This window comes from Heterodontus francisci, chromosome 7 (assembly GCF_036365525.1).
Source record: "Heterodontus francisci isolate sHetFra1 chromosome 7, sHetFra1.hap1, whole genome shotgun sequence".
Classification (NCBI taxonomy): domain Eukaryota; kingdom Metazoa; phylum Chordata; class Chondrichthyes; order Heterodontiformes; family Heterodontidae; genus Heterodontus; species Heterodontus francisci.
The window spans coordinates 89376811-89402940 of record NC_090377.1 but is presented as its reverse complement, the minus strand read 5'-3'; the positions used below and the strand labels follow the sequence as shown (position 1 = coordinate 89402940).

Here is a 26130-nt window from a genome sequence, read left to right as displayed (position 1 = left end):
GTTAACCACGGCAAGAGCGAGGCCATGTTCTTTGGGAACTGGGCTGACCGATCCTTTGTCCCCTTCACCGTCAGGTCAGATTACCTGAAGGTGCTGGGGATATGGTTCGGAAGGGCCGGGGCGTGCACCAAAACATGGGAGGAGCGAGTAGCCAAGGTACGACAAAAGTTGAGCATGTGGGGGCAGCGATCTCTCTCCATTGTGGGTAAGAACCTGGTGGTCAGGTGCGAGGCGCTCACGTTGTTGCTCTACGTGGCGCAGGTCTGGCCCATACCCCACTCCTGTGCCGTGGCAGTCACCCGAGCCATTTTCCGCTTCATCTGGGGATCTAAAATGGACCGGGTCTGGAGGGACACGATGTTCAAATCTCTGGACAAGGGCGGGAAAAATGTACCCAACGTGGCCCTCATCCTGATGATCACCTTCGTGTGCGGCTGCATCAAGCTGTGTGTAGATCTCCAGTACGCAAACTCGAAGTGTCACTACGTGCTGAGGTTCTATCTGTCCCCAGTGTTGCGAAGGATGGGCCTGGGCACATTGCCGCGGAACGCTCCATGCAATTGGGCCGTGCCGTACCACCTATCCTTCGTGGAGCAGTTTCTGCGGGAAAACACCTTTGACCACCGGTCCATCAGGCAGTGGTCTGCACGGAATGTCCTCAAGGCCCTACGGGAAAAGGAAACGGTGGATCCTGTCGGATGGTTCCCCGAGCAGACCGTCAAAGTCATTTGGCGGAATGCCTCATCACCAGAACTTTCAAACAAGCACCAAGACGTAGCTTGGCTGGTGGTGAGAAGGGCCCTTCCCGTCAGATCCTTCATGCACACCCGAAGTCTCGCCCCCTCCGCACAGTGCCCCCGTGTTGGCTGTGGTGGGGAAGAGACTGTCGCCCACCTCCTCCTGGAATGTGTCTTTGCAAAGCAGGTGTGGAAAGAGATGCAGTGGTTTTTGTCGAGGTTCATCCCAAGCATGGAGTCTGTGCTCTACGGGCTGTTCCCAGGGACGCACACCGAGACAAACATCAACTGCTGCTGGAGGACTATCAATTCGGTGAAAGATGCCCTTTGGTCTGCCCGAAACTTGCTGGTCTTCCAGCGCAAAGAGTTGTCCACCACCGAATGTTGCAGACTGGCACATTCCAAGGTCCAGGACTACGTGCTGAGGGACGCACTAAATCTTGGGGCAGCCGCAGCAAAGGCTCAATGGGGAAAGACCAAAGTGTAAGGACCCCCACCAAGCTGAACTGAGGGGCTGGAGCCATGGGAAACCCCTCGAACTGTATTGTTGATATTTTCATTTGCTGTAAATGTGAAAGTGTAATTGGCATGACAATAGTGAAATGGAAGGGTTGTGAAGAAACTCATGATAGTATCGAAGTAAACTGATCTCCCTTGCAATGTTTGTATTTTTTGGTGCTGTTTGAAACTGTTTGGCAATGTAATTTTTGCAGATTTTTATGAATAAAATATATTTTGGAAATTAAAAAAAAATCTTGATAGTTTGATTGTTAATCAGTTTAACCTGATGTCTTCTGTCTGGGAATACAAAGGGATGGGAGAGGCCCTGGGCATTCCAGAGAGATAATGTGATGACTGGCTGGCTGGATAGAAATTTCATTGTTCCATCTAACCTCCGATGTTAACAAATCCTTATTTGATAATCACATCGAGATGTGATTAACTTTGATGGGACGCAAAGCAAGTTCAAACAGGAACTCACCTCCTGACTCGCCAAAGTCTGTCCACTAAATACAAGACACAAGTCAGGAGTGTGATGGAATACTTTCCACTTGCCTGGAAGAGTGCGGCTCCAAGAACACTCAAGAAGCTCGATGCCATCCAGGACAAAGCAGCCCACTTGATCGGCACCTCATCCACCACCTTAAACATTCACTCCCTCCACTACCAGCACACAGTGGCAGCAGTGTGTACCTTCTACAAGATTACCTGTGTTGTTGGAGCTGCACTCATCCAGGCAAGTGGGGAGTATTCCATCACATGCTTGACTTGTGCCTTGTAGCTGATGGACAGGCTTTGGGGAGTCAGGAGGTGAGTTACTCGCTGCAGGATTCCTGGCCTCTGACCTGCTCTTGTAGCTACAGTATTTGTATGGCTACTGCAGTTCATTTTCTGGTCAATGGTAGCCCCTAGGATGTTGATAGTGGGGGATTCAGCGATGGTAATGCCATTGAATGTCAAGGGGAGATGGTTAGTTTCTCTCTTGTTGGAGATGGTCATTGCCTGGCACTTGTGTGGCGCAAATGTTACTTGCCACTTATCAGCCCAAGCCTGGATATTGTCCATGTCTTGCTGCATTTCTACATGGACTGCTTCAGTATTTCAGGAGTCACAAATGGTGCTGAACATTGTGCAATCATCAGCGAACATCCCCACTTCTGACCTTATGATTGAAGGAAGGTCATTGATGAAGCTGCTGTCTAGGACACTACCCTGAGGAACTCCTGCAGTGATGTCCTGGAGCTCAGATGATTAACCTCCAACAATCACAGCCATCTTCCTTTGCGCTAGGTATGACTCCAACCAGCAGAGAGTTTTCCCCTGATTCCCATTGACTCCAGTTTTGCTAGGGCTCCTTGATGCCATACTCGGTCCATTGCTGCCTTGATGTCAAGGGCAGTCACTCTCACCTCACCTCTGGAGTTCAGTTCTTTTGTCCATGTTTGAACCAAGGCTGTAATGAGGTCAGGAGCTGAGTGGCCCTGGCGGAACCCAAACTGAACATTACTGAGCGGGTTATTGCTAAGCAAGTGCTGCTTGATGGCACTGTTGATGACACCTTCCATCACTTTACTGATGATTGAGAGTAGACTGTTGGGGCCGGGTAGGACTTGTCCTGCTTTTTGTGTACAAGACATACCTGGGCAATTTTCCACATTGCCGGGTATATGCCAGTGTTATAGCTATACTGGAACAGCTTGGCTAGGGGTGCGGCAAGTTCTGGAGCACAGGTCTTCAGTACTATTGCCGGAATATTGTCAGGCCTCATAGCCTTTGCAGTATCCAGTGCCTTCAGTCGTTTCTTGATGTCAAGCGGAGTGAATCGAATTGGCTAAAGTCTGGCACCTGTAATGCTGGTGACTTCAGGAGGGGGTCGAGATGGATCATCAACTCGGCACTTCTGGCTGAAGATTGTTGAAAATGCTTCAGCCTTATCTTTCACATTGATGTGCTGGGCTCCCCCATCATTGAGGATGGCGATATTTGTGGAGCCACCCCCTCCAGTTAGTTGTTTAATTGTCCACCACCATTCACAACTGGATGTGGCAGGACTGCAGAGCTTAGATCTGATCCATTGGTTATGGGATTGCTTAGCTCTGTCTATTGCTTGCTGCTTATGCAGTTTGGCATGCAAGTAGTCCTGGGTTGTAGCTTCAGCAGGTTGACACCTCATGCTCCTGGCATTCCCTCCTGCACTCTTCATTGAACCAGGGTTGGTCTCCTGGCTTGATGGTAATGGTAGATTGAGGGATATGCCGGGCCATGAGGTTACAAATTGTGGTTCAGTACAATTCTGCTGCTGCTGATGGCCCACAGCACCTCATGGATGCCCAGTTTTGCATTGCTAGATTTGTTCGAAATCTATCCCATTTAGCACGGTGATAGTGCCACACAACACGATGGACAGTATCCTCAATGTGAAGGCGGGACTTCGTCTCCACAAGGACTGTGTGGTCGTCACTCCTACCAATACAGTCATGGACAGAAGCCTTTGCAGCAGGCAGATTGGTGAGGACAAGGTCAAGTATGTTTTTCCCTCGTGTTGATTCTCCCACCACCTGCCGCATACCCAGTCTAGCAGCTATGTCCGTTAGCACTCAGCCAGCTCGGTCAGTAGTGGTGCTACTGAGCCACTCTTGGTGATGGACATTAAAGTCCCCCACCCAGAGTACATTTTGTGCCCTTGCCACCCTCAGTGCTTCCTCCAAGTGGTGTTCAACATGGAGGAGTACTGACTCATCAGCTGAGGGAGTGCGGTAGGTGGTAATCAGTAGGAGGCTACCTTGCCCATGTTTGACCTGATGCCATGAGACTTCATGGGGTCCGGATTCGATGTTGACTCCCAGGGCAACTCCCTCCCTACTGTATACCACTGTGCCACCACCTATGCTGGGTCTGTCCTGCCGGTGGGACAGGACATACCCAGGGATAGTGATTGCAGTGTCTGGGTCATTGTCTGTAAGGTATGATTCCGTGACTATGTCAGACTGTTGCTTGACTCGTCTGTAGGACAGCTCTCCCAACTTTGGCACAAGCCCCCAGATGTTAGTAAGGAGGACTTTGCAGGGTCGACAGGGCTGGGTTTGCCGTTGTCGTTTCCGGTGCCTAGGTCAATGCCGGGTGGTCCGTCCGGTTTCATTCCTTTTTATTGACTCCGTAGCGGTTAGGTACAACTGAGTGGCTTGCTCAGCCATTTCAGAGGGCATGTAAGAGTTAACCACTTTGCTGTGGATCTGGAGTCACATGTCGGCCAGACCAGGTAAGGACAGCAGATTTCCTTCCCTAAAGGACATTAGTGAACCAGATGGATTTTCACAACAATCGAAAATGATATCATGGCCATCATTATGAGATGTCTTCTTCCCATTAGAGTTGGATCCTGGTCTTAGCTAACTGCAGTGCAATTGCTAATTAGTTGTTCTAGTCTTTCACATTTCCTTTCTCATTCTCACATGCACATCAGGTGATTGGTTCCTTCAGACATGCATATATCCCTTGTTGTTCGACGTTTATGGGGTTGCTTCATCATGTGTGCCACTTCTTGTAGTTTATCTCAAGATTGTACCACTCCATTCTGCTGATCTCAAGATCTGTTCTTGGTTACCAGCTGCCTTTGTCTGACAGATAACATCAGTTAATGTTCCTGCTTGTAAGCTTGCAGTTTAATGTGGTTTAATCTTCATTAAAGTTCTTCTGGTATGCTATATATTCAGATTTCCAGCATCCACAGTATTTTGCTTTTATACTAAGGTTCTTCTTGTTTTTAGTGATGCCTGAAACAGATTTTCCCTTCAGTGCATTGCAGAGTCGGGTAAATAGAGTTGAGATACAGATCAGTCATAAAGTAATTGAATGGTGGAACAAAGGACTGCATGGCCTATTCCTGTTCGGATGTCCCTAAACTGTATTCACATGTACTAAGTAAGAACAAAATGAGGAGGATACATAATTATTTCCATAAGGTACAATATTAGCTGATGCATGTATACAGTAGAAAAATCAATTATTTTCAATCAAAAACCAATTATTCTGTATTGCCAACCAAGCCTCCAGAGTAAAGAATAATGGTGGAAGAATTGCTTTGGTCAGTATATGTAGTAAAATTGCAAATACATACATGAAATGATTAGTACTTCTTGCAAGTGCATTCAAAAAAGCATGGTTAGATTACACTAGAAGTACTGATCAGAGGGAATGTTTGTGAAGGCATTTATGACATTGCAACACACAGCAACTAGAAGCATTCTTCCCATTGTGAGATTTATAAAAGTTATTTTTGTGAGTGGCCTCAGTTATGAATTGAAAAGCAATATAGATAAATTAAGTGTGTAATTGAAGAACAGCATATTTGCTTTAAAAATATATTATTTACAATTTGCATTGGTTCAAGCAGTTCAATGGAAGGCCATTTAGATTTACGCTTCAGATAGTATGCGCATCTCCAAATGAGAGTCTGAGCCTAAATTAAAGTCATTATGCTTCAGGAACAGCTGCTCCATTAGGAACCCTGAATCTGTACCATTGTTCTGGTTATGCCAAAATGGATTAGGAGTCAATCTGAAAATATACAGATTTTGGAAAAAAAATCACTAATATAACAGAACAGGATGGATGACTCTTGATCCTTTAAAATTAAAATTGCCTTTTTGAAAAGATTAATTTTATTTTGGATTTTCTCAAAGTATTTGTTCCTACTCGTCATTATCTGCCATCAACAGATTCTTTCACTGAAGGCTAAGGCTGTTCTTTTGGATAGAGTACACTCACCTCCATTCAAGTAAAAACTGTTGTTGTAATTAATCAACCTTTGAGCTTTTTGAAGGTCAATGTTTGTCAGCATTTTTAATACAAAATCCTTATCAAAGGTAAACAGAAATGTCAAATCCTTAATCTGTAACAAATTGAAAGACAGTCAGTGTGCAGAGCATAATCTGAAAGTTGCACCCTCTGGGGCTTTCATGCATGGGCATTCACCATGATTGACAATCCACATTTCATTTTGCTGCACGTATCAAAACATAGAGTACCATTTTACTTCTACTCTTGCAGTATTAATTAGTAACTCATGAAAGCTTTGTGATTACTTCCAAATGGACCAACATTCCTCTACTTTGGAGCTTTATATTGTTGAAGGTGACCCTTAGCTTGTACCTAATCACATGTACTCACCAACGTTTTTTGATTCTTTCTCATGGGGTGTCTGAGCTCTATTGCTACCTTCATTTACACAACTACATAAGTCATTTTATGTAACTGCAAAGATATCCATGATGAATGACTCGTTGGTTATCAGTGGGCTGCTGACTGCCATGAAACCATATTCCAGCATTAGTCTCTTGCCCCACCCCCACCTCACTTGCTTATAATCTGTGACTTTTCTAATATTTGTCAGTTCCGAAGAAGGGTCACTGACCCGAAATGTTAACTCTGCTTCTCTTTCCACAGATGCTGCCAGACCTGCTGAGTGATTCCAGCATTTCTTGTTTTTGTTTCCGATTTCCAGCATCCGCAGTATTTTGCTTTTATTCCAGCATTAGTCACTGGCTTCAATACAGGAGGGGAGAAAATAATACAAAAGCAAAATATTGCAGATGCTGGAAATCTGAAATAAAAAGAGAAAATGCTGGAAATATTCAGCAGATCTGGCAGCATTTATGGAGAAAGAAACAGAGTTAACGTTTCAGGTCTGTGACATTTCATCAGAACTGGGAAAAGTTAGAAATGTAATAGGTTTTGAGCAACTGAAAGGGGGAAGGGTGGAAAGAAAGACAAAAGGGAAGGTCTGTGACAGGGTGGAGGGCAGGAGAGATTAAATGAAAAAAGGTTTCCTGGTGCAAAAAGAAAGGGAGTGATAATGGGACAAGTAGAGAAATAAAAGATGTGTCGAGATGAGGTGTGAATGGCAGGGCAGCAGCTGTCTGAATTAAGAAAGAAACAAGAGGAAAAAAATCACACCAGCAAAAGAGCAAAATGGGGGCAGAGATTATGATCTAAAATTATTGAATTCAATAGACTGTAAAGTGCCCAGTTGAAAGATGATGTGCTGTTCATTGAGCTTCATTGGTACACTGCAGCAGGCCAAGGACAGAAAGGTCAGAGTGGGAGCAAGGTGGAGGATTAAAATAATTTTTTTTTTATTATTTCCAAAATATACTTTATTCATAAAAATCTGTAAAAATTACATTGCCAAACAGTTTCCAAACAGCACCAAAAAATACAAACATTGCAAGGGAGATCAGTTTCCTTCAATACTATCATGAGTTTCTTCCCAACCCTTCCGTTTCACAATTGTCATGTCAATTACAGTTTTACATTTACAGCAATTGAGAATATTAACGATACAGTTCGAGGGGTTTCCCATGTATCCAGTCCCTCAGTCCAGCTTGGTGGGGGAACCTTACACTGTGGTCTTTCCCCATTGAGCCTTTGCTGTGGCTGCCCCAAGCTTTAGTGCGTCCCTCAGCACGTAGTCCTGGATCTTGGAATGTGCCAGTCTGCAACATTCGGTGGTGGACAACTCTTTGCGCTGGAAGACCAGCAAGTTTCGGGCAGACCAAAGGGCGTCTTTCACCGAATTGATAGTCCTCCAGCAGCAGTTGATGTTTGTCTCGGTGTGCGTCCCTGGGAACAGCCCGTAGAGCACAGACTCCTGTGTTACAGAGCTGCTTGGGATGAACCTCGACAAAAACCACTGCATCTCTTTCCACACCTGCTTTGCAAAGGCACATTCCAGGAGGAGGTGTGCGACCGTCTCTTCCCCACCACAGCCAACGCGGGGGCACTGTGCGGAGGGGGCAAGACTTCGGGTGTGCATGAAGGATCTGACCGGGAGGGCCCTTCTCACCACCAGCAAAGCTACGTCTTGGTGCTTGTTTGAAAGTTCTGGTGATGAGGCATTCCGCCAAATGACTTTGACGGTCTGCTCGGGGAACCATCCGACAGGATCCACCGTTTCCTTTTCCCGTAGGGCCTTGAGGACATTCCGTGCAGACCACTGCCTGATGGACCGGTGGTCAAAAGTGTTTTCCCGCAGAAACTGCTCCACGAAGGATAGGTGGTACGGCACCGCCCAACTGCACGGAGCGTTCCGCGGCAATGTGACCAGGCCCATCCTTCGCAACACCGGGGACAGATAGAACCTCAGCACGTAGTGACACTTGGAATTTGCGTACTGGGGATCTACACACAGCTTGATGCAGCCGCACACGAAGGTGGTCATCAGGATGAGGGCCACGTTGGGTACATTTTTCCCGCCCTTGTCCAGAGATTTGAACATCGTCTCCCTCCGGACCCGGTCCATTTTACATCCCCAGACGAAGCGGAAAATGGCTCGGGTGACTGCCACGGCGCAGGAGTGGGGTATGGGCCAGACATGCGCCACATAGAGCAACAACGTGAGCGCCTCGCACCTGATGACCAGGTTCTTATCCCCAATGGAGAGAGATCGCTGCCCCCACATGCCCAACTTTTGTCGTACCTTGGCTACTCGCTCCTCCCATGTTTTGGTGCACGCCCCGGCCCTTCCGAACCATATCCCCAGCACCTTCAGGTAATCTGACCTGACGGTGAAGGGGACAAAGGATCGGTCAGCCCAGTTGCCAAAGAACATGGCCTCGCTCTTGCCGTGGTTAACTTTGGCTCCCGAGGCCAGTTCGAACTGCTCGCAGATGCTCATCAGTCTGCGCACGGACAGCGGATCCGAGCAGAAAACGGCGACGTCATCCATGTACAGGGAGGTTTTGACCTGAGTGCCTCCGCTGCCTGGGATTGTCACCCCTCTTATGCTCGCATCCTTCCTAATAGACTCAGCAAAGGGTTCAATACAGCAAACAAACAAGACCGGGGACAGAGGACAGCCCTGTCTGACTCCAGATTTGATCGGGAAACTTTCAGATTCCCACCCGTTGATTGAGACTGCGCTACTGATGTTTGTGTAGAGCAGTTGGATCCAATTGCAGATTCCCTCCCCAAACCCCATTTTGGAAAGCACGTCCATCATGTAGGTGTGCGATATCCTGTCAAAAGCCTTCTCCTGGTCTAGGCTGATGAGGCAGGTGTCCACCCTCCTGTCCCGTACGTAGGCGATCGTATCCCTGAGTAGCGCGAGACTATCAGAGATCTTCCTGCCGGGTACAGTACAGGTCTGATCGGGGTGAATCACCAGCTCCAGAGCAGACTTGACTCGACTGGCTATGACTTTGGACAGGATCTTGTAATCAACATTAAGCAGTGAGATGGGCCGCCAATTTCTGATTTCTGCCCTCTCCCCCTTCTGCTTGTAAATGAGGGTGATGATGCCTTTTCTCATGGATTCTGACATGCTGCCGGCCAGGAGCATACTCTCATATACTTCCAGCAGGTCCGGGCCGACCCAGTCCCACAGGGCCGAGTACAACTCGACTGGTAAGCCGTCGCTCCCGGGAGTTTTACTCGTCTCGAAAGACTCGACGGCCTTTGTCAGCTCGTCCAGAGTTAGCGGCTTGTCCAGTCCCTCCCTCCTGCTGTCATCTAAGACCTCTGTGATAGATGACAGGAAGGACTGGGAGGCTCTGCTGTCTGTGGGCTTCGCGTCATACAGCCCAGCATAAAAGGATTTGCTGATCCTTAGTATGTCGGACTGCGAAGATGTTACCGAGCCATCTTCTTCCTTCAGGCTGCTGATAACAGAGCTCTCTCTGTGTACCTTTTGGAAGAAGTAACGCGAGCACGTCTCATCCTGCTCGATGGAGCGGACTCTGGACCGGAAGAGGATCTTGGAGGCCTCCTTGGCAAAGAGCGAGGCCTGCTGGCTCTTCACCTCTTGGAGGTCCTCCTTGACCTCGACCCCCATTGACTGCAACCGGAGTAGATTTTGCATAATTTTCTGGAGTCGGGACACTTCCCTCTGTCTCTCTCTCGCCTTCTGAACACCTTTGTGGATGAAGAACCTCTTGACACCAGTGAACTGGAGACTCAAAGAGGGGTTTCACGGTCCTCCAACCTTTGTAATCCCTTTTGAGTTCCTCAACGTTCTCTGGGGTCAGCAGTGTCGCATTGAGCTTCCACGTCCCTCTGCCAACCCGCTGGTCGTCCTGTAAGTGACAGTCGGCCAGTAAGAGGCAGTGGTCGGAGAAGAACACCGGCTTGACGTCAGTGGATCCGACCGTGACAGCACGGGACACAAACAGGAAGTCAATCCTGAAACGGGCAGACCTGTCCGATCTTGACCATGTGTATCTGCGCTGCGCTCCGTCTGCAGGTTTGCTGAAGACGTCGTGCAGTTTGGCATCTTTAACTGTTTCTATTAGGAATCTGGACGTAGCGTCCAGTTTGCTGTCGTCTCTGCCGGATCGTCCAGCCGCATCGATGATGCAGTTGAAGTCACCGCCTAGGATGACCGGCCTGGACATCGCCAGCAGCAGTGGGAGCTGCTGGAAGATGGTCAGCCGCTCGCTGCGTTGTACCGGGGCGTACACGTTGATCAACCGGAGCGGAGCGTTGTTGTACATCACGTCTGCTACGAGGAGGCGGCCGCCCACCACCTCCTTACTTCAGAGATGGTGAAGTTACCTCCCCGCAGCAGAATACCCAGGCCGGAGGAACGGCAGTCATTACCCCCCGACCAGATCGATGGCCCGTGGGACCACCATCGCGACCACTGCCTGTAGGTGCTGAGGTGTGGTATTCCACACTCCTGCAGAAACAGTAGGTCAGCTTTGACCTTGGCAAGGTAATCCAAGGTTGAAACACATCGCGTAGTAGATTTAATGCTACGCACATTAATGGAAGCAATTCTTACACCCATTTTTTACTAAAAATTAGTTGTTGCTTCCCATACCATTTGTCCTCGCTAGTCCCAGTCCTTCCCCTTCGGGATGTTCCTGCATACCCATCGTGTGCGCAAGCAGTTTCACGTTGGTTGGGCTCAGAAACCCCTCCTGATTTTTCATGCAGGGTTTGTGCCGCTCGGGTGTCATCGGGGGGGGTCTTGTAGGCAGAGAGCATTGGGTTGTCCTCAGCTGCTTCCATCTGTTCCTCCTCGAAAACATCACAGCTCCCGGTCTTCCGGAGCTCAGGCGCGCCAGACGTGTCTTTGCTCCCGGTGTCCCGGAGCTGAGGTGCGTTGGCCACGTCGTTACGTGTGGGGCATTGGGGTTGGGGCACGCCGGGCCCACCACAGCTTCCAGTGCCCGGGGGCTGGGATGCTTTATCATCCATCTCGGAGTTCTGCCGCCTCTTTTGAAGAGGCTGTTGTTCCAGCATTTCCCCGTCCAGTGAAGAGGAGTTGTTGCAGTCTGATTCAGAAGAGAGCCTCCTCTTGCCACTGGTTTGCGTGGTGGCTTTGGGATGTTTTTTCTTTGTGGTTTTCCTCTGGACCACTTGCCACTGACCTGTTTGTCCATCTGCTGCCTCCTCCTCCATTGATTCTGTCTGTGGAGGAGGGGTTTCCGGGCGCTGGGTAGGTGCTGGGTCGTTGGTTTCAGCTGCCTCCCCTTCCTTCTCAGGTTGAAGTTCCTCACTGTGGAGAAGGTTGCTGGTCTCCTTTCGAACAGCGGACGCCTTCGTCGAACCTTCTCCCGGCCTTTCCTTGGACCTTGCCGCCTGAGCATAGCTGAGGCAACGTTTGGGGCAGGTCTTGTAGAGATGGCCTGCCGCACCACACAAGTTGCAACACTTAGTCTGCTTACAGTCCTTGGTCTGATGGCCTTCCTCCTTGCAGTTCTTGCAAACAACCGTGCTGCAGTTGGCTGCCATGTGACCAGATTTGCCACAGGTGCGGCAAACTCTGGGCTGCCCAGCGTAGACCAAGAAGCCTCGACTTCCCCCGATAGCGAAGCTGGAGGGAGGGTGGATGATGGCTCCACTGGGATCTACCTTCAAGGTCACCTTGACCTGCCGCTTGCTGGTCCAGATCCCAAAGGGGTCCTTGACATCAGTGCTGCTGCCAGCCACCTCGACGTACATGGCGAGAAAGGTGAGTACATCCACCACCGGAACATGGGGGTTGTAGAGGTGAATCGTCACCACCCGGTCCCGTTGTGACGGAAGCGTGAAGAGCGGCTCCGCTGTGAGGATCAACAGTGGCGCCCGGTCCCCTTTCTCCTTGAACGCCTTCAGGAACTTGATGCATCCCACCACGTTTCGGAACGTCACGTCAAAGTATCCACTGCTGGGGAAATCCTGCAGGCAGAAGACGTCTGTCACTTGAAATCCGCAGCAATCGAAGAGAATTTTCTTGATGAAGAAGGTGCGATCGACCGGTGCATCCCCTTCCTTGTCCTTCACGACCACCCGAACGGTGTTGCGCACTCCCTGGCCCGAAGCTCGAAAATTGGTTATAGCCATTTTACTCAAAGCTTCCCCAGGATCAAAAGGCAATGATCATGGTCTCTTCTCAATCAAATAAGTACTGAGGATTAAAATAATAAGCAACAGGAAGCTCAGGATCACTCTTGTGGACTGAATTGAGCTGTACCACAAAGCAGTCACCCAGTCTGCATTTGGTCTCCCCAATGTAGAGGTGACCGTATCTGAGCAGCGAGTACCGTATACTAAATTGAAAGCAGTGTAAGTAAATCTCTGTTTCACTTGGAAGGAGTGTTTGGGGCCTTGGACAGTGAGGAGGGAGGAGGTAAAAGGGCAGGCACCATACGAAAGGAAGAGGTGTTGGGGGTAACTGAAAAGGGTCCCTTTGGAATGCTGAAAGGGGAGGGGAAGATATGTTTGGTGGTGTCATCACACTGGAAGTGTCAGAAATGGCAGAGGATAATCCATTGAATGTGGAGGCTGGTGGGGTGAAAGGGGAGGGAAAGGAATGAAAGCAGAAGAGCGTGAAATAGAACAGACACAATGGAGGGCCCGGTCAACACATTGGGGCAGCACAGTGGCGCAGTGGTTAGCACCGCAGCCTCACAGCTCCAAGGACCTGGGTTCGATTCTGGGTACTGCCTGTGTGGAATTTGCAAGTTCTCCCTGTGACCGCGTGGGTTTTCGCCGGGTGCTCCGGTTTCCTCCCACAGCCAAAGACTTGCCTGGTAAATTGGCCATTGTAAATTGCCCCTAATGTAGGTAGGTGGTAGGGAATATGAGATTACTGTAGCGTTAGTATAAATGGGTGGTTGTTGGTCGGCACAGACTCGGTGGGCTGAAGGGCCTGTTTCAGTGCTGTATCTCTAAATAAAAAAAAAATAAACACAGTGGTGCAGAATTCTTGGTTGAGGTGAAGGGAAGCCAATCAAAAGCAATATTGTGGAAGGTTGCATCATCTAAATAGATGGGACAGAGACGTAGAAACTGGGAGAATAGAAAAGAGTCCTTACAGGATGCAGGGTGTGAGGAAGTGTCGTCAAGGTAACTATAGGAGTCAGTGGGCTAAAAGTGAATACTGGTTGATAGCCCATTTCCAGAAATGGAGACAGAGAAGTCAAGGAAGGGAAGAGTCAGAGATGGATCATGTGATGGTGAGAGAAGGGTGGAAATTGGAAACAAAGTAAATGAAAATTTTTAGTTCAGGGGGAGAGCAGGAAACAGACTGATAGTGTCATCAATGTACCGGAAAAAGAGGTGACAGAGCGAACATGAGTAGGAATGGAACAAAGAATATTCCACATATCCCGCAAAAAGGTAGGCATTGCTGGGAGCCATGCGTGTACCCATAGCAACACCTTTTATTTGGAGGAAATGAGTGGAGCTGAAGGCGAAGTTGTTCAAATATTAGGAAGGTGGTGGTGGATGGAAACTGGTTGGGCCTCCATTCAAGGAAGAAGATGAGGGCTCACAGACCATCCTGGTGGGGTTGGAGGTATAGAAGGATTGGACATCCACGGTAAAATGGAGACTGTTAGGGCCAGGAAACAGGAAACTGTTGAAGTGATGGAGGGCATCAGAAGTAACATGGATGTAGATTGGAAGAGTCTGAACAAGGGGAGAAAAAATAGAGTCAAGATAGTGGGGCAGGAACAGGCTGAAACAATGGGTCTATGAGGGCAGGCCTGCTTGTGGACTTTGGGAAGGAGGCAGAAGCGGACTGTTTGGGGTTGGCGAACTATGAAGTTGGAGGCCTTGGAGGGAAGATCTCCAAAGGATTTGAGGCCAGTGACAGTCCTGGAAACAATGGCTTGATTTTCAGTGGTGGGGTCATGGTCCAGAGGGAGGTAAGAGAAAGTGTCAGTGGATTGGTGTTTGACCTCCGCTAGGTAGAGGTCAGTTCACCAAACAATAACAGTGCCACCTTGTCAACAGCTTTAATGACTATGTTAAGATTGGACCTGAGAGAACTGAGTGCTGCAGGTTCAGAGGGAAACAGGTTACAGTGAGTGAGAGGAACAGAGAAATTGAGACAGCTGACATCACACAGGCAGTTATCAATGAAAAGGTCCAGACAGGGTAAGAGGCCAGAGGGTTGGGTCCAAGTAGAGGGAGAATGCTAGAGACGGGTAAAGTGGTTCACTGAGCAGGAGGAAAGATTGCTGGACAAAGAGGTGCGTGTGAAGGTGACAGAAGAAGAGCTCAGCATCACCCTGAGCTCGAAGCTCATTGAGGTGGGTCATCAGGGGAAGGAACTGTATTCAGCCTCTAAGAATTAAAACATCCTTCACTTACACACTCTCTCTGGGTAATTTAGTCACATATTTACTGCCTTCTGCTTGAAAAAGTTATTTAATCCTGTTCTGGCAACATATAAGGCTACAACCTACCTACTTGATGAAGTACATATATTGTAATGATAAACATTAAGTCCCGGGTCCAATGGTATGCTCTCAGAGTTGTGCCTGAAGTATTCCCTGCTAATATCTGATACTAGTAGACAAGGTGCAGCATATAGGCCCGGATTTTGTGTTAGTTTTGACGGTGAAACTGTCAGCCTTCACCATCTTCACTCCTCTGAAACTGACAGCAACTTCTGGAGTCCACGCATGAAGAGTAAATGCGAAAATCTAGAAGTTGCCATTGGTGATTCTATGCTCCTCCATAGGGTACACTGGTGAAGGCCCCGTGGATTGCAATCAATTTGAAATAACTGAATTGATGAGAATTTGCCCTTTTACACTATTAATCTCACTGTATATCTATATTAATGACTTGGGTGCAGGGATAGAAAGTACTATAGCCAAATTTGCAGATGACACTAAAATAGTGGGATAGTAAGTTGCAATAAAGAAATAAGAAATTTACAAATGGATATGGATTGGTTAGGTGAATGGGTCAAAATCTGGCAGATGGAGTTTAATGTGGATAAGTGTGAGGTTATCCATTTTGGTCAGAAGAATAGAAAGGCAAATTATTATCTAAATGGAGAGAAACTTCAGAGTGCTTTGGTGCAGAGCGATCTGGGTGTCCTTGTGCATGAATCGCAGAAAACTAGTTTGCAGGAACAGCAGGTAATAAGGAAGGCAAATGGACTTTTGGCATTTATTGGGATGTGTTGCTGCAACTGTACGAGGCATTGGTGAGACTGCACCTGGAGTGTTGTGTACAGTTTTGGTCCCCTTACTTGAGGAAGGAAGTAGTTGCATTGGAGGCAGTTCAGAGGAGGCTCACTAAATTGATTTCAGAGATGAGGGGTTTGTCTAATGAAGAGAGATTGAGCAGTTCAGGCCTTTACTCTCTAGAGTTTAGAATAATGAGTGGAGATCTAATTGAGGTATATAAGATGATTAAGGGGATTGACAAAGTAGACATAGAGAGGATGTTTCCTCTTGTGGGGCAATCTAGAACAAGAGGTCATAGTTTTAGGATAAGGGGTAGCAGATTTAAAACAGAGATGAGGAGAAATTACGTCTCTCAAAGGATCTTGAGTCTGTGGAATTCAGCTACCCCAGAGTGCGGTGGATGCCGGAACATTGAGTAAATTTAAGGAGGAAATAGATAGATTTTTAATTAGTAATGGGTTGAAGGGTTATGGAGAATGGGCAGGAAAGTGGAGTTGAGGCCGAGATGAGATCAACCATGATCGTATTGAATGGCGGAGCAGACTAGAGGGGCTGAATTGCCTACTCCTGCTCCTAGTTCTTATGTTTTGTAAAGACCCTTGAAAAAGTTACATCTTTTTGAATGAGGTGTTACTGGATTTTTAATGGTGTGCTAAGGGTCCATGGCCCTGAAAAAGTAATTTTATACTTGTGGGATATCAAATTTCTCCATTGTGATATAAAGTTCCACATACTTTAAACATACTTATTCTAAAATTGTTTTGATATTTCAGGTTCCAACTTAATCCCAAGTGTATGTCCCAATTATTTAATTTGCTCTCTCTAAAATTTAATTAAAAGTGAAGGATAATCCGTATATTTTACTTCATGGTTTGTTGTCTATGAGAATACTTCAATATGATTGGCTGCTGACCATGCTTGATGACATTATTGTTGCTGGACACCTGGAGATCCCCTTAACTTGATGCTAGATTCAAACTAACAATCGGAAAAGGGGAAATCCACACCACAGAGATCATTAGATCTTTGTGGGGAGCTTTCTTCAAGATCAGTGGCGAGCGCTGTCATTTCACCACTCACCACTAAATGCGAGCCATAGAAGCTGTAGTACTGCACATAGTTTAACCATAGAACCAGTTTACAACATAGAAGGAGGCTATTTGGCCCATTGTGACTGTGCCAGTAAATCAAGGTAATAGGACCAGGAAACCCTTTTGTCCTCACTCTATCCATCAGACAGAGTTGGCAATATGCCACTAATAACTGAGTTAGAGTGTAATATTGTTCCCTAAATCACCAGCCATTAATAAATTAGCTTCCTTTTTTCTTCTCTTCATTTTGAGACTTTTCATTGTTTCATAGTTGCTGTTTCACCTCTGTTGCAGTGTAGAATCATGCTGTTTTCAAAAAGTTTATTATATTAATATTTATTCATAAGAAAATGAATTATTTTATTGGGATTGCTTATTGTTTTATGATCCATTCTTCCTCTGCTCAGTTGATATCCTGTATGTTCCACGGGAGATCAGTTTGCAGAGTTAGACATATCCAATAAAATATATTATAAGATTTAGAACTACTTTTAAAGGCAGAAAGTTGTGGGGCTATGGGTAAAGAGCAGGGGAGTGGGAGTGGACTCTTTCAAAGAGCTAGCAGAGGCATCATGATTGGCCGAATGGCCTCCTTTTGGGCTGCAAGATTCTATGAGAATGAATTTTTAATTAATATTATGACCCATGTTATCTAGAAAAAAATCAGATAATATTGTTAATAAATTCTAAAGATGTTGTCCAGCATGTTCTTGTTTATGATGATACTAGTTGTATAGAGCACATGTCCTATATGAGGCAACATCACAATCGAAGGCATACATTTCTTATTTGTTCCATTGCTTCTGTTACCAGGGTCCTCCAGGTGAGGAAGGACGTCCAGGCTCACTGGGACCAACAGGACTAAGAGGCTCAACTGGTTCCATGGGTTCAGTAGGACCAAGGGGTAATAGTGTACGTAAGAAATTTGTTATTCTATGCCAATTACATTGGCATGAAACATCACAAAGTTACATAGTTACATTTCACACCAGTTAGTCATTAATTTTAATGAGTTCAAATCGAAACATCTTGTGAGGGCCGATTTTGCACTGTGCTGTAAAGGTCTGCTACCCGACCCGGACCCGACGGGACCCGACGACATGTGTCGGGCTCGGGAAGGGTTGGACCGCTCTTCCAGGTCGGGTCTTCAGGCTCAGGTCGGGCCGGGTCCGGGTCGGAGACACACAGCAAGAATTGCAGGTAAGTATTAAAAGTTAAAAACTTACCTGAGCTGGGAGTCCGGGAAGTCAAGCAGGGAAACTCTGAGTCTGCGCAGTGAGCGTGTGAGCGTCTTTATGACGTCATCGTGCTCATGCTGCAGTTTCCTGAAGATTGGGAGTCGGAAGGTAAGTAAACGGAACATTGCGGTGGTCGGGTCGGGTCGGGGCGAGTTGGGCTTGGGGGGAAAATGGAGAGACTCGGGCCGGGTCGGGCTCAGGTCCGATGTGGTTCCATTGGGTTCGGGTCAGGTTTTTTTTGTGTGTGACTTGAGCAGGCCTTTACTGTGCCGGTGGGGAGCCGGCTGTGTGTGTCAGGACACATTGCCCACCATTTTCCATCAATGATTTTCAGCTAAATCACAAAGTAAAATCGCACTTAATATCATTAACTGTTAAATAACTTTGCAATGAGAATTATACAAAATTAAGTGGAAACATGTAATGCACTTCTAAGTTTGAATCGTTAAAGATGGGACTATAATAATCTCAGGAAAAGTAACACAAGAACAAAAACAGAAATGACACCACCCCTGTACCTCTGCAGTGATATAACTATAGCAACATTCTGCTACTATGGGTGTGTTTTATCTGCTTTAGTGAGTTCTTTAATATCCTTTACTTTCAATGTAGGGCGACCCTGGTAAGACAGGTGAAAAGGGCCCTTCAGGTGCCTCAGGTCAAAGAGTAAGTAGAATATTTTTAATGACATTAATATGTTTCCAAAGATTTCTCATAAAGGTTTAAAAAATAAAGGCTGTTCATTCCTGGATTGTATCTGTTTTTTCCATTAATATATTAGGGTACTCCTGGCAAAGATGGAGAATCTGGACCTCAAGGTCATATTGGCCCAATGGTAAGTATAAATTCTTGCAAGAAATTTTATATCCATGTACCTTTAATGCAGATACTGGATCGATGGTATGCCTGCTTCATAACAGAAATTTCACAAAATCAAAGCTATGATCCTCTTATTAGTGTAATAGACAATAAAAACTGAAAATTCATATCATTCTCTTTGTTTTAAAGGCATTAATTAATTTTTCCAAAAATATACTTTATTCATAAAAATTTGTAAAAATCCATGACGAAATAATTCAAATTGGATATTTCATTAAGTGCAATAAAGATCAGTTTCCTTCAATGCAGTCTGTGAGGTGCCTCACAACTCTCGCCAACCCAGGTAATATTTACAATGTACATTTGCATCCTATACCAAAAACATTCTCTAGTGAGTGCAGCCCGAGAGGTTTTACTTAGGTCCCCCCTCGCTATACTATGGCGGGAGGACCTTACACAGTGGCCTTTCCCCATTGAGCCTTTGTGGTGGCTTCCCTAAGCTTTAGTGCGTCCCTCAGCACAAAGTCCTGGACCTTGGAATGTACCAGTCTGCAACACTCGGTCGCAGACAGCTCTTGCTCTGGAAGACCAGCAGGTTTTGGGCAGACCAAAGTGTGTCTTTCACCGAGTTGATGGTCCTCCAGCAGCAGTTGATGTTTATCTTGGTGTGCGCTCCTGGGAACAGCCTGTAGAGCACAGGGTCCTGCGTTACACAACTGCTTGGGATGAACCTCAACAGAAACCACTACATTTCTTTCCAGACCTGCTTTGCAAAGGCACATTCCAGATGGAGGTGGATGATCTCTTCCCACCACAGCTGCCTCGAGGGCAGCGTGCGGAGACGATGAGACTCCAAGTGTTCAGGAAGGATCTGATGGGGAGGGCCCGTCTCACAACCAGCCAAGCTACGTCTTGGTGCTTCTTTGAAGTTCTGACGATGAGACATCCTGCCAAATGAGTTTGACAGTCTGCTCAGGGAACCATCAGACAGGATCCACTATGTCCTTTTCCGGCAGGGCCTTGAGGATGTTACATGCAGACCACCACTTGGTGGACTTGTGATCAAAGGTGTTTTTCTGTACAGGCCTTTCCATGAGAGACAGGTGGTACGGAATGGTCCAACTGGATGGAGCGTTCCGTGGCAATGTGGCCAGACCCATCCTTCACGACACCTGGGACAGATAGAACCTCAGCACGTAGTGACACTTGGTGTTTGCATTACGGGGTTCTACGCACAGCTTGATGCAGCCACAGACAAATGTGGCCATCAGGATGAGGGTGACGTTGGGTGCCCATTCTCCTCTTTATCTAGTGGTTTGAGCATTATGTCCCTGCGGACACGGTCCATTTTCGATCTCCAGGTAAAGTGAAAGATGGCTTGGGTGACCGCCACGGAGGAGTGGAGTATGGGCCAGACCTGCGCCAAATACAGCAACAATGAGAGTGCCTCGCACCTAATCACTGGGTTCTTACGCACGATGGAGAGGGAGCGCTGCTCCCACATGCCCAGTTTCCATTTCACCATGGCTGCTGTCTGCTTTCAGTTTTTGGTACACACCCCGGCCCCTCCAAACCATTTCCCTAGCACCTTCAGGTAGTCTGACCTGATGGTAAAGGGGACAAAGGATCGGTCAGCCCAGTTCCCAAAGAACATGGCCTCGCTCTTGGCGCAATTTACTTTGGCTCCTGAGACCAGTTCGAAATGGTCGCAGATGCTCATCAGCCTGTGAACTGACAGTAGATCTGAGCAGAAGATGGTGACATCGTCTATGTGCAGGGAGGCTTTGACCTGAGTGCCTCTACTGTCTGGGATTGTCACCCCTCTTATGCCCACATCCTTCCTGATGGACTCGGCAAAAGGTTCAATACAACAAACAAACAAGACAAGGGAGAGAGGACAGCCCTATCTGACTCCAGATTTGCTCGTAAAACGTTCCGATTCCCACTCATTGATTGAGACTGTGTTACTGATGTTTGTGAAGAACATATGGATCCAATTGCAGATTCCCTCCCCAACCCCCATTTTGGAGAGCAGGTCTATCATGTGGGTGTGTGATATCCCGTCAAAGGCCTTCTCCTGGTCCAAGCTGATGAGACAGGTGTCCACCCCATTTCCTGCACATAGGCGATCCTTTCCCTGAGTAGCGCGAGGCAATCAGAGATCTTCCTTTTTTTAATTCATTCATGGGATGTGAGCATCGCTGGCCAGGCCAGCATTTATTGCCCATCACTAATTGCCCTTGAGAAGGTGGTGGTGAGCTGCCTTCTTGAACTGCTGTAGTCCATGTGGGGTAGGTACACCCACAGTGCTATTAGGAAGGGACTTACAGAATTTTGACCCAGTGACAGTTAAGGAACAGCGATATAGTTCCAAGTCAGAATGGTGTGTGACTTGGAGGGGAACATGCAGATGGTGGTGTTCCCATGCATTTGCTGCCCTTGTCCTTCTATTTGGTAGAGGTTGCGGTTTTGGAACGTGCTGTCTAAGGAGCCTTGGTGCATTGCTGCAGTGCATCTTGTAGATGGTACACACTGCTGCCACTGTGCGTCGGTGGTGGAGGGAGTGAATGTTTGTGAATGGTGTGCCAATCAAGCGGGCTGCTTTGTTCTGGCTGGTGTCGAGCTTCTTGAGTGTTGTTGGAGCTGCAGCCATCCGGGCAAGTGGAGAGTATTCCATCACACTCCTGACTTGTGCCTTGTAGATGGTGGACAGGCTTTGGGGAGTCAGGAGGTGAGTTACTCGCTGCAGGATTCCTAGCCTCTGACCTGCTCTTGTAGCCACAGTATTTATATGGCTACTCCAGTGCAGTTTCTGGTCAATGGTAGCCCCTAGGATGTTGATAGTGGGGGATTCAGCGATGGTAATGCTGTTGAATGTCAAGGGGAGATGGTTAGATTCTCTCTTGTTGGAGATAGTCATTGCCTGGCACCTGTGTGGCGCAAATGTTACTTGCCACTGGATATTGTCCAAGTCTTGCTGTAATACTACACGGACTGCTTCAGTATCTGAGGAGTCACGAATGGTGCAGAATATTGTGCAATCATCAGCGAACATCCCCACTTCTGACCTATGATTGAAGGAAGGTCATTTATGAAGCAGCTGAAGATGGTTGGGCCTAGGACACTACCCTGAGGAACTCCTGCAGTGATGTCCTGGAGCTCAGTCCAGAGCAGACTTGACCCGATTGGTGATGACCCTGGACAGAATTTTGCAGACCATATTAAGCAGTGAAATGGGCCGCAAATTTCTGATTTCCGCCTACTCTCCCTTCCGCTTGTAGATGAAGGTGATGATGCCTTTCATCATGGATTCTGACATGCTGCCAGCCAAAACCATGCTCTCATACACTTCCATCAAGTCTGGGCTGATCCAGTCCCACAGAGTTGAGTACAATTCGATCGGTAAGCAGTCGCTTCTGGGAGTTTTACTCATTTCAGAGGACCTGACGGCCTTTGTCAGCTTATCCAAAGTTAGCAGTTTGTCCAGACTCTCCCACATACTGTTATCTAAGACCTCTGTGATAGAGGACAGGAAGGACTGGGAGGCCATGCTGTCGTACAGCCCGACATAAAAGGATTTTCTGGTCTTTAGTATGTCAGACTGTAATGACGTTACCGAGCCGTCCTCTTCCTTCAGGCTGCTGATCACAAAGCTCTCTGTGAGTACCTTTTGGAAGAATAAGTGCGAGCACATCTCATCCTGCTCCACGGAGCGGACTTTGGACCGGAAGGTGATCTTGGAGGCCTCCGCGGCAAAGAGCAAAGCCTGCAGGCTCTTCATCTCTTGAAGATCCTCCTTGACCTCCACCCCCATCGACTGCAGCAGGAACAGATTATGTATTCTTTTCTGGAGTTGGGACATTTCCCTCTCTTTCTCACTTGCCCTCTGAACCCCTTTGAAGATGACGAACCTCTTGAAGTTCACCTTGATCACTTCCCACCAATGCGCTCGAGACTCAAAGAGGGGTTTTACGGTTCTCTAACATTTGTAATTCCTTTCGAGTTCCTCAATACTCTCTGGGGTCAACACTTTCACATTCAGCTTCCAGATCCCCCTGCCAACCATCTAGTTGTCCTATAAGCGACAGGCCACCAGTAGGAGGCAGTGGTCAGAGAAGAACACCAGCCTGACGTTGGTGAATCTGACCATGATTGCACGGGACACGAACAAGAAGTCTATACTAGAATGGATGGATCCGTCTGGTCTTGGCCAGGTGTATCTACGCTGTGCTCCATTTACAGAGTTGCTGAAGTCGTAATGCAGCTTGGCATAATTTACTGTTTCCATCAGGAGTCTGGACATTGCGTCCAATTGACTGTCAGCTCTGCTGGATTGTCCAGCCACATCGATGATGCAGTTGAAGTCATTGCCTAGAATGAGTGGCCTGGATGTCGCCAGCAACAATGGGAGTTGCTGGAGGATGATTAGCCGCTCGCTGTACTGAATCAGAGATAACTTCGGAGATGGTGAAGTTGGCTCACCACAGCAGAACGCCCAGGCAACAGGAACGGGAATCATTTCCCCCTGACTAGATTGATGGCCCATGGGATCACCATCATGACTATTGCCTATAAGTGCTGAGGTGCGGTATTCCACACTCCTGCAGAAACAGCAGGTTTTGCTTTGTCCTTGGTGAAGTACCCCAAGGTCACAACACATCGTGCAGTAGACTTAATGGTACACATGTTAGTGGAAGCAATCTTTAAATCCATTATAACTGTATGTTGCTTACCACACCAGGTGTCATTACTAGTCCCAGTCCTTGGGTATGTTCCTGCATACTCCTGATGAGTGTTCACAAACTGTTGCACAGTTGTTGGACTCAGAAAACTGTCCTGGTCACTCACGGGGGTGGTTTGTTCCGCCGGGGTGACATCAGGGGGATCTTGTAGGCAGCAAGGTTTGGACTGTCCTCTGCTGGTGGTGTTTTTTCCCTCTGTTCCTCCTTAAGGATGTTGCTGCTTCCGGCTTCCCGGAGCTGGGGCGCTGGGTGCTTCACTACTCCTGGTTTCCTGGAGCTCGGGTGTGCCAGGTGTCTTGCTGAGCTCAGCGCTTGGGGTTAGAGTGCGCTGGGCTCATCGCTGCTTCCAGTGTTTCGGAGGTGTGGGGCCTTCTCTTCCAGCTCCTTTGCATTCTGCCACTTCTTTTGCTGGCGTCATCTTTCCTGCCCTTCCTCATCCAATGAGGAGCAGCTGCTGTAGTCTGTCTCAGACAATAGCCTCCTCTAGCCACTGGTTTGGATGATGTCCTTTTCCCTTCTTTGGGCCTTCTTCATTGTGGTTTTCCTCTTAACCACTTGCCACTCACCAGGTTGCTCTTCTGCTGGGGTGCGGGGGGGGGGGTTGCGTTGGGGGGGGGGGGGGGGGCGTGGTCGGGGGAGGGTTGCTTGTCTCCTTCGCAGCAACCATGTTCACTGTTCCTTCCTCATACCCCTTCTTGGTTCTCACTGCCTGAGCATAACTGAGGCAGCGTTTTGGGCAGGTCTTGTTGAGGTGGCCTGACCCAGCACACAGTTTGCAGCACTTAATCTGCTTACAGTCTGGTGGCCTTCCTGCTTACAGCTCTTGCAGAGCACTGTACTGTAGTTGGCCGCCATGTGAACAGATTTGCCCCAGGTGCAACAAAACCTGGGCTGCCCCTCGTAAACCAAGTAGCCCTGACTTCCTCCAATAGCGAAACTGGAGGGAGGGTGGAGGATGGCTCTGTTGGCATCCACCTTCAAGGTCACCGAGACCTGACGTTTGCCGTTCCAAATCCCAAATAGGCTCTTGACCTCAGTGCTGCTCCTGACCACCTCGATGTACCTGGTGAGAAAAGTGAGCACATGCACAACAGGAAATATGGGGTGTGTTGACATGGATGGCCACCACCCAATTCCATTGCAAGGCAGTGTAAACAGTGGCTCTGCTGTGAGGATCAACAGTGGCGCCTGATTTCCTTGCTCCTTGAAGATCTTCAGGAACTTCATGCATCCTGCCATGTTCTTAAACGTCACATCAAAGTAGTCGCTGCTGGGGAAGTCCTGCAGGCAGAAGATGTCTGCAGCTTCGAATCGACAGCATTCAAAAAGGACTCACTTAATGAAGAAGGTCCAGCCCATAGGTACATCTCCTTAACTATTTTTCACCATCATCCTAATGGTGTTACGCACCCTCTGGCCTGGAGCTGGTTGCAGCCATTTTGTGCTTGAAGTCTTCCCAGGACAGGCACCAAAACCCAACCAGCAGGAAAACAACAACCACGGGAGAGCTCCAATCCCAAAGGGGTGAAGAGCTGAAATACAGCGCTGAAAACCCCCCAAACCCCCCAAAAAACACACAACACCTACTGCAGGATCAAGACTTCTCCACTGCCAGGTGAGTATTAAAGGCATTAATGCAATGGCCGCCTTCTAAATGTTGCTTTAATTAAAGACGGGTATTGTAAGCTTTCTTCAGACTGATACATGCCAGAACCATTAGTAGGTGATGTCTGCAGTTGTCCCTTTCGGACCTTACAACATAAGCAACAGAATATTAAGCTTTCTAATTGTAATTTTTAACTAGGTACACAATCCTGTCCAGAAAAATGGCAAAACCAAATAGGATTTATTTTGCCAAACTTATACCTTCGAGGTTTTCTTTCAAAATAGCTTAAACTCTGAATATTTTCCATAATATACAGTCCAGTTTCACCAATGATATATTTGCAAACAAATTTTAAGCATGTAGAGGAACTATCTGAGCTGCTTGCTATTGATTGTGAAATTATTAATGCACCTATAAAGAAAGTAATTGTAAGTTCACTATAAATAGCACACAAAGTCAATCATCCCTTGTGATATATTCGTTGTTATTTTGCTCAGGGTCAAGCAGGAGACAGGGGAGAACAAGGCCCTCCAGGCCCTCCAGGATTCCAGGTATGTACAAGGAGTACATTTTGTTAGTATCCCATGGTATAATTGCAGGACCTTGCACTATATACTTAAACAGTGTAAAATAGGTATCTAAAAACATAATAACCCGACAAGTTGATATCAACACCAGGTCTGGCTTTACATTCCGTGCATCTTGACAGCCCTGGCTTGGTTGGTAGCACTCACACCTCTGAGTTAGAAGGTTGTGAATTCAAGTCCTACTCCAAGCTTAAGCACAGCAATCTAGGCTGACACCCCAGTGCAGTACTCTGGGAGTGCTGCACAGTCAGAGGTGCTGTCTTTTGGTTGAGATGTTAAACCAAGGCCTCTCAAGTGGACATAAAAGAACCCATGGCACTATTTTGAAGAAGAGCAGGGGTGTTATCCTCGTTCTGCTAGGCAATAGTTGTCCCTCAGCCAAGAAAAACAGACTATCT

General features: G+C 47.4%; 1 protein-coding gene across 1 annotated transcript in view; it reads left to right on the top strand.

The window, feature by feature from the left end:
- LOC137372133 (collagen alpha-2(V) chain-like) overlaps window positions 1-26130 on the top strand; it is a 312577-nt gene that overhangs the window by 224336 nt on the left and 62111 nt on the right. Inside the window, exons 27-30 of the mRNA XM_068035607.1 lie at window positions 17554-17652; window positions 18591-18644; window positions 18760-18813; window positions 25643-25696. Of these exons, the coding sequence (XP_067891708.1) occupies window positions 17554-17652; window positions 18591-18644; window positions 18760-18813; window positions 25643-25696 (261 nt within the window). The remainder of the gene's footprint in view (window positions 1-17553; window positions 17653-18590; window positions 18645-18759; window positions 18814-25642; window positions 25697-26130) is intronic.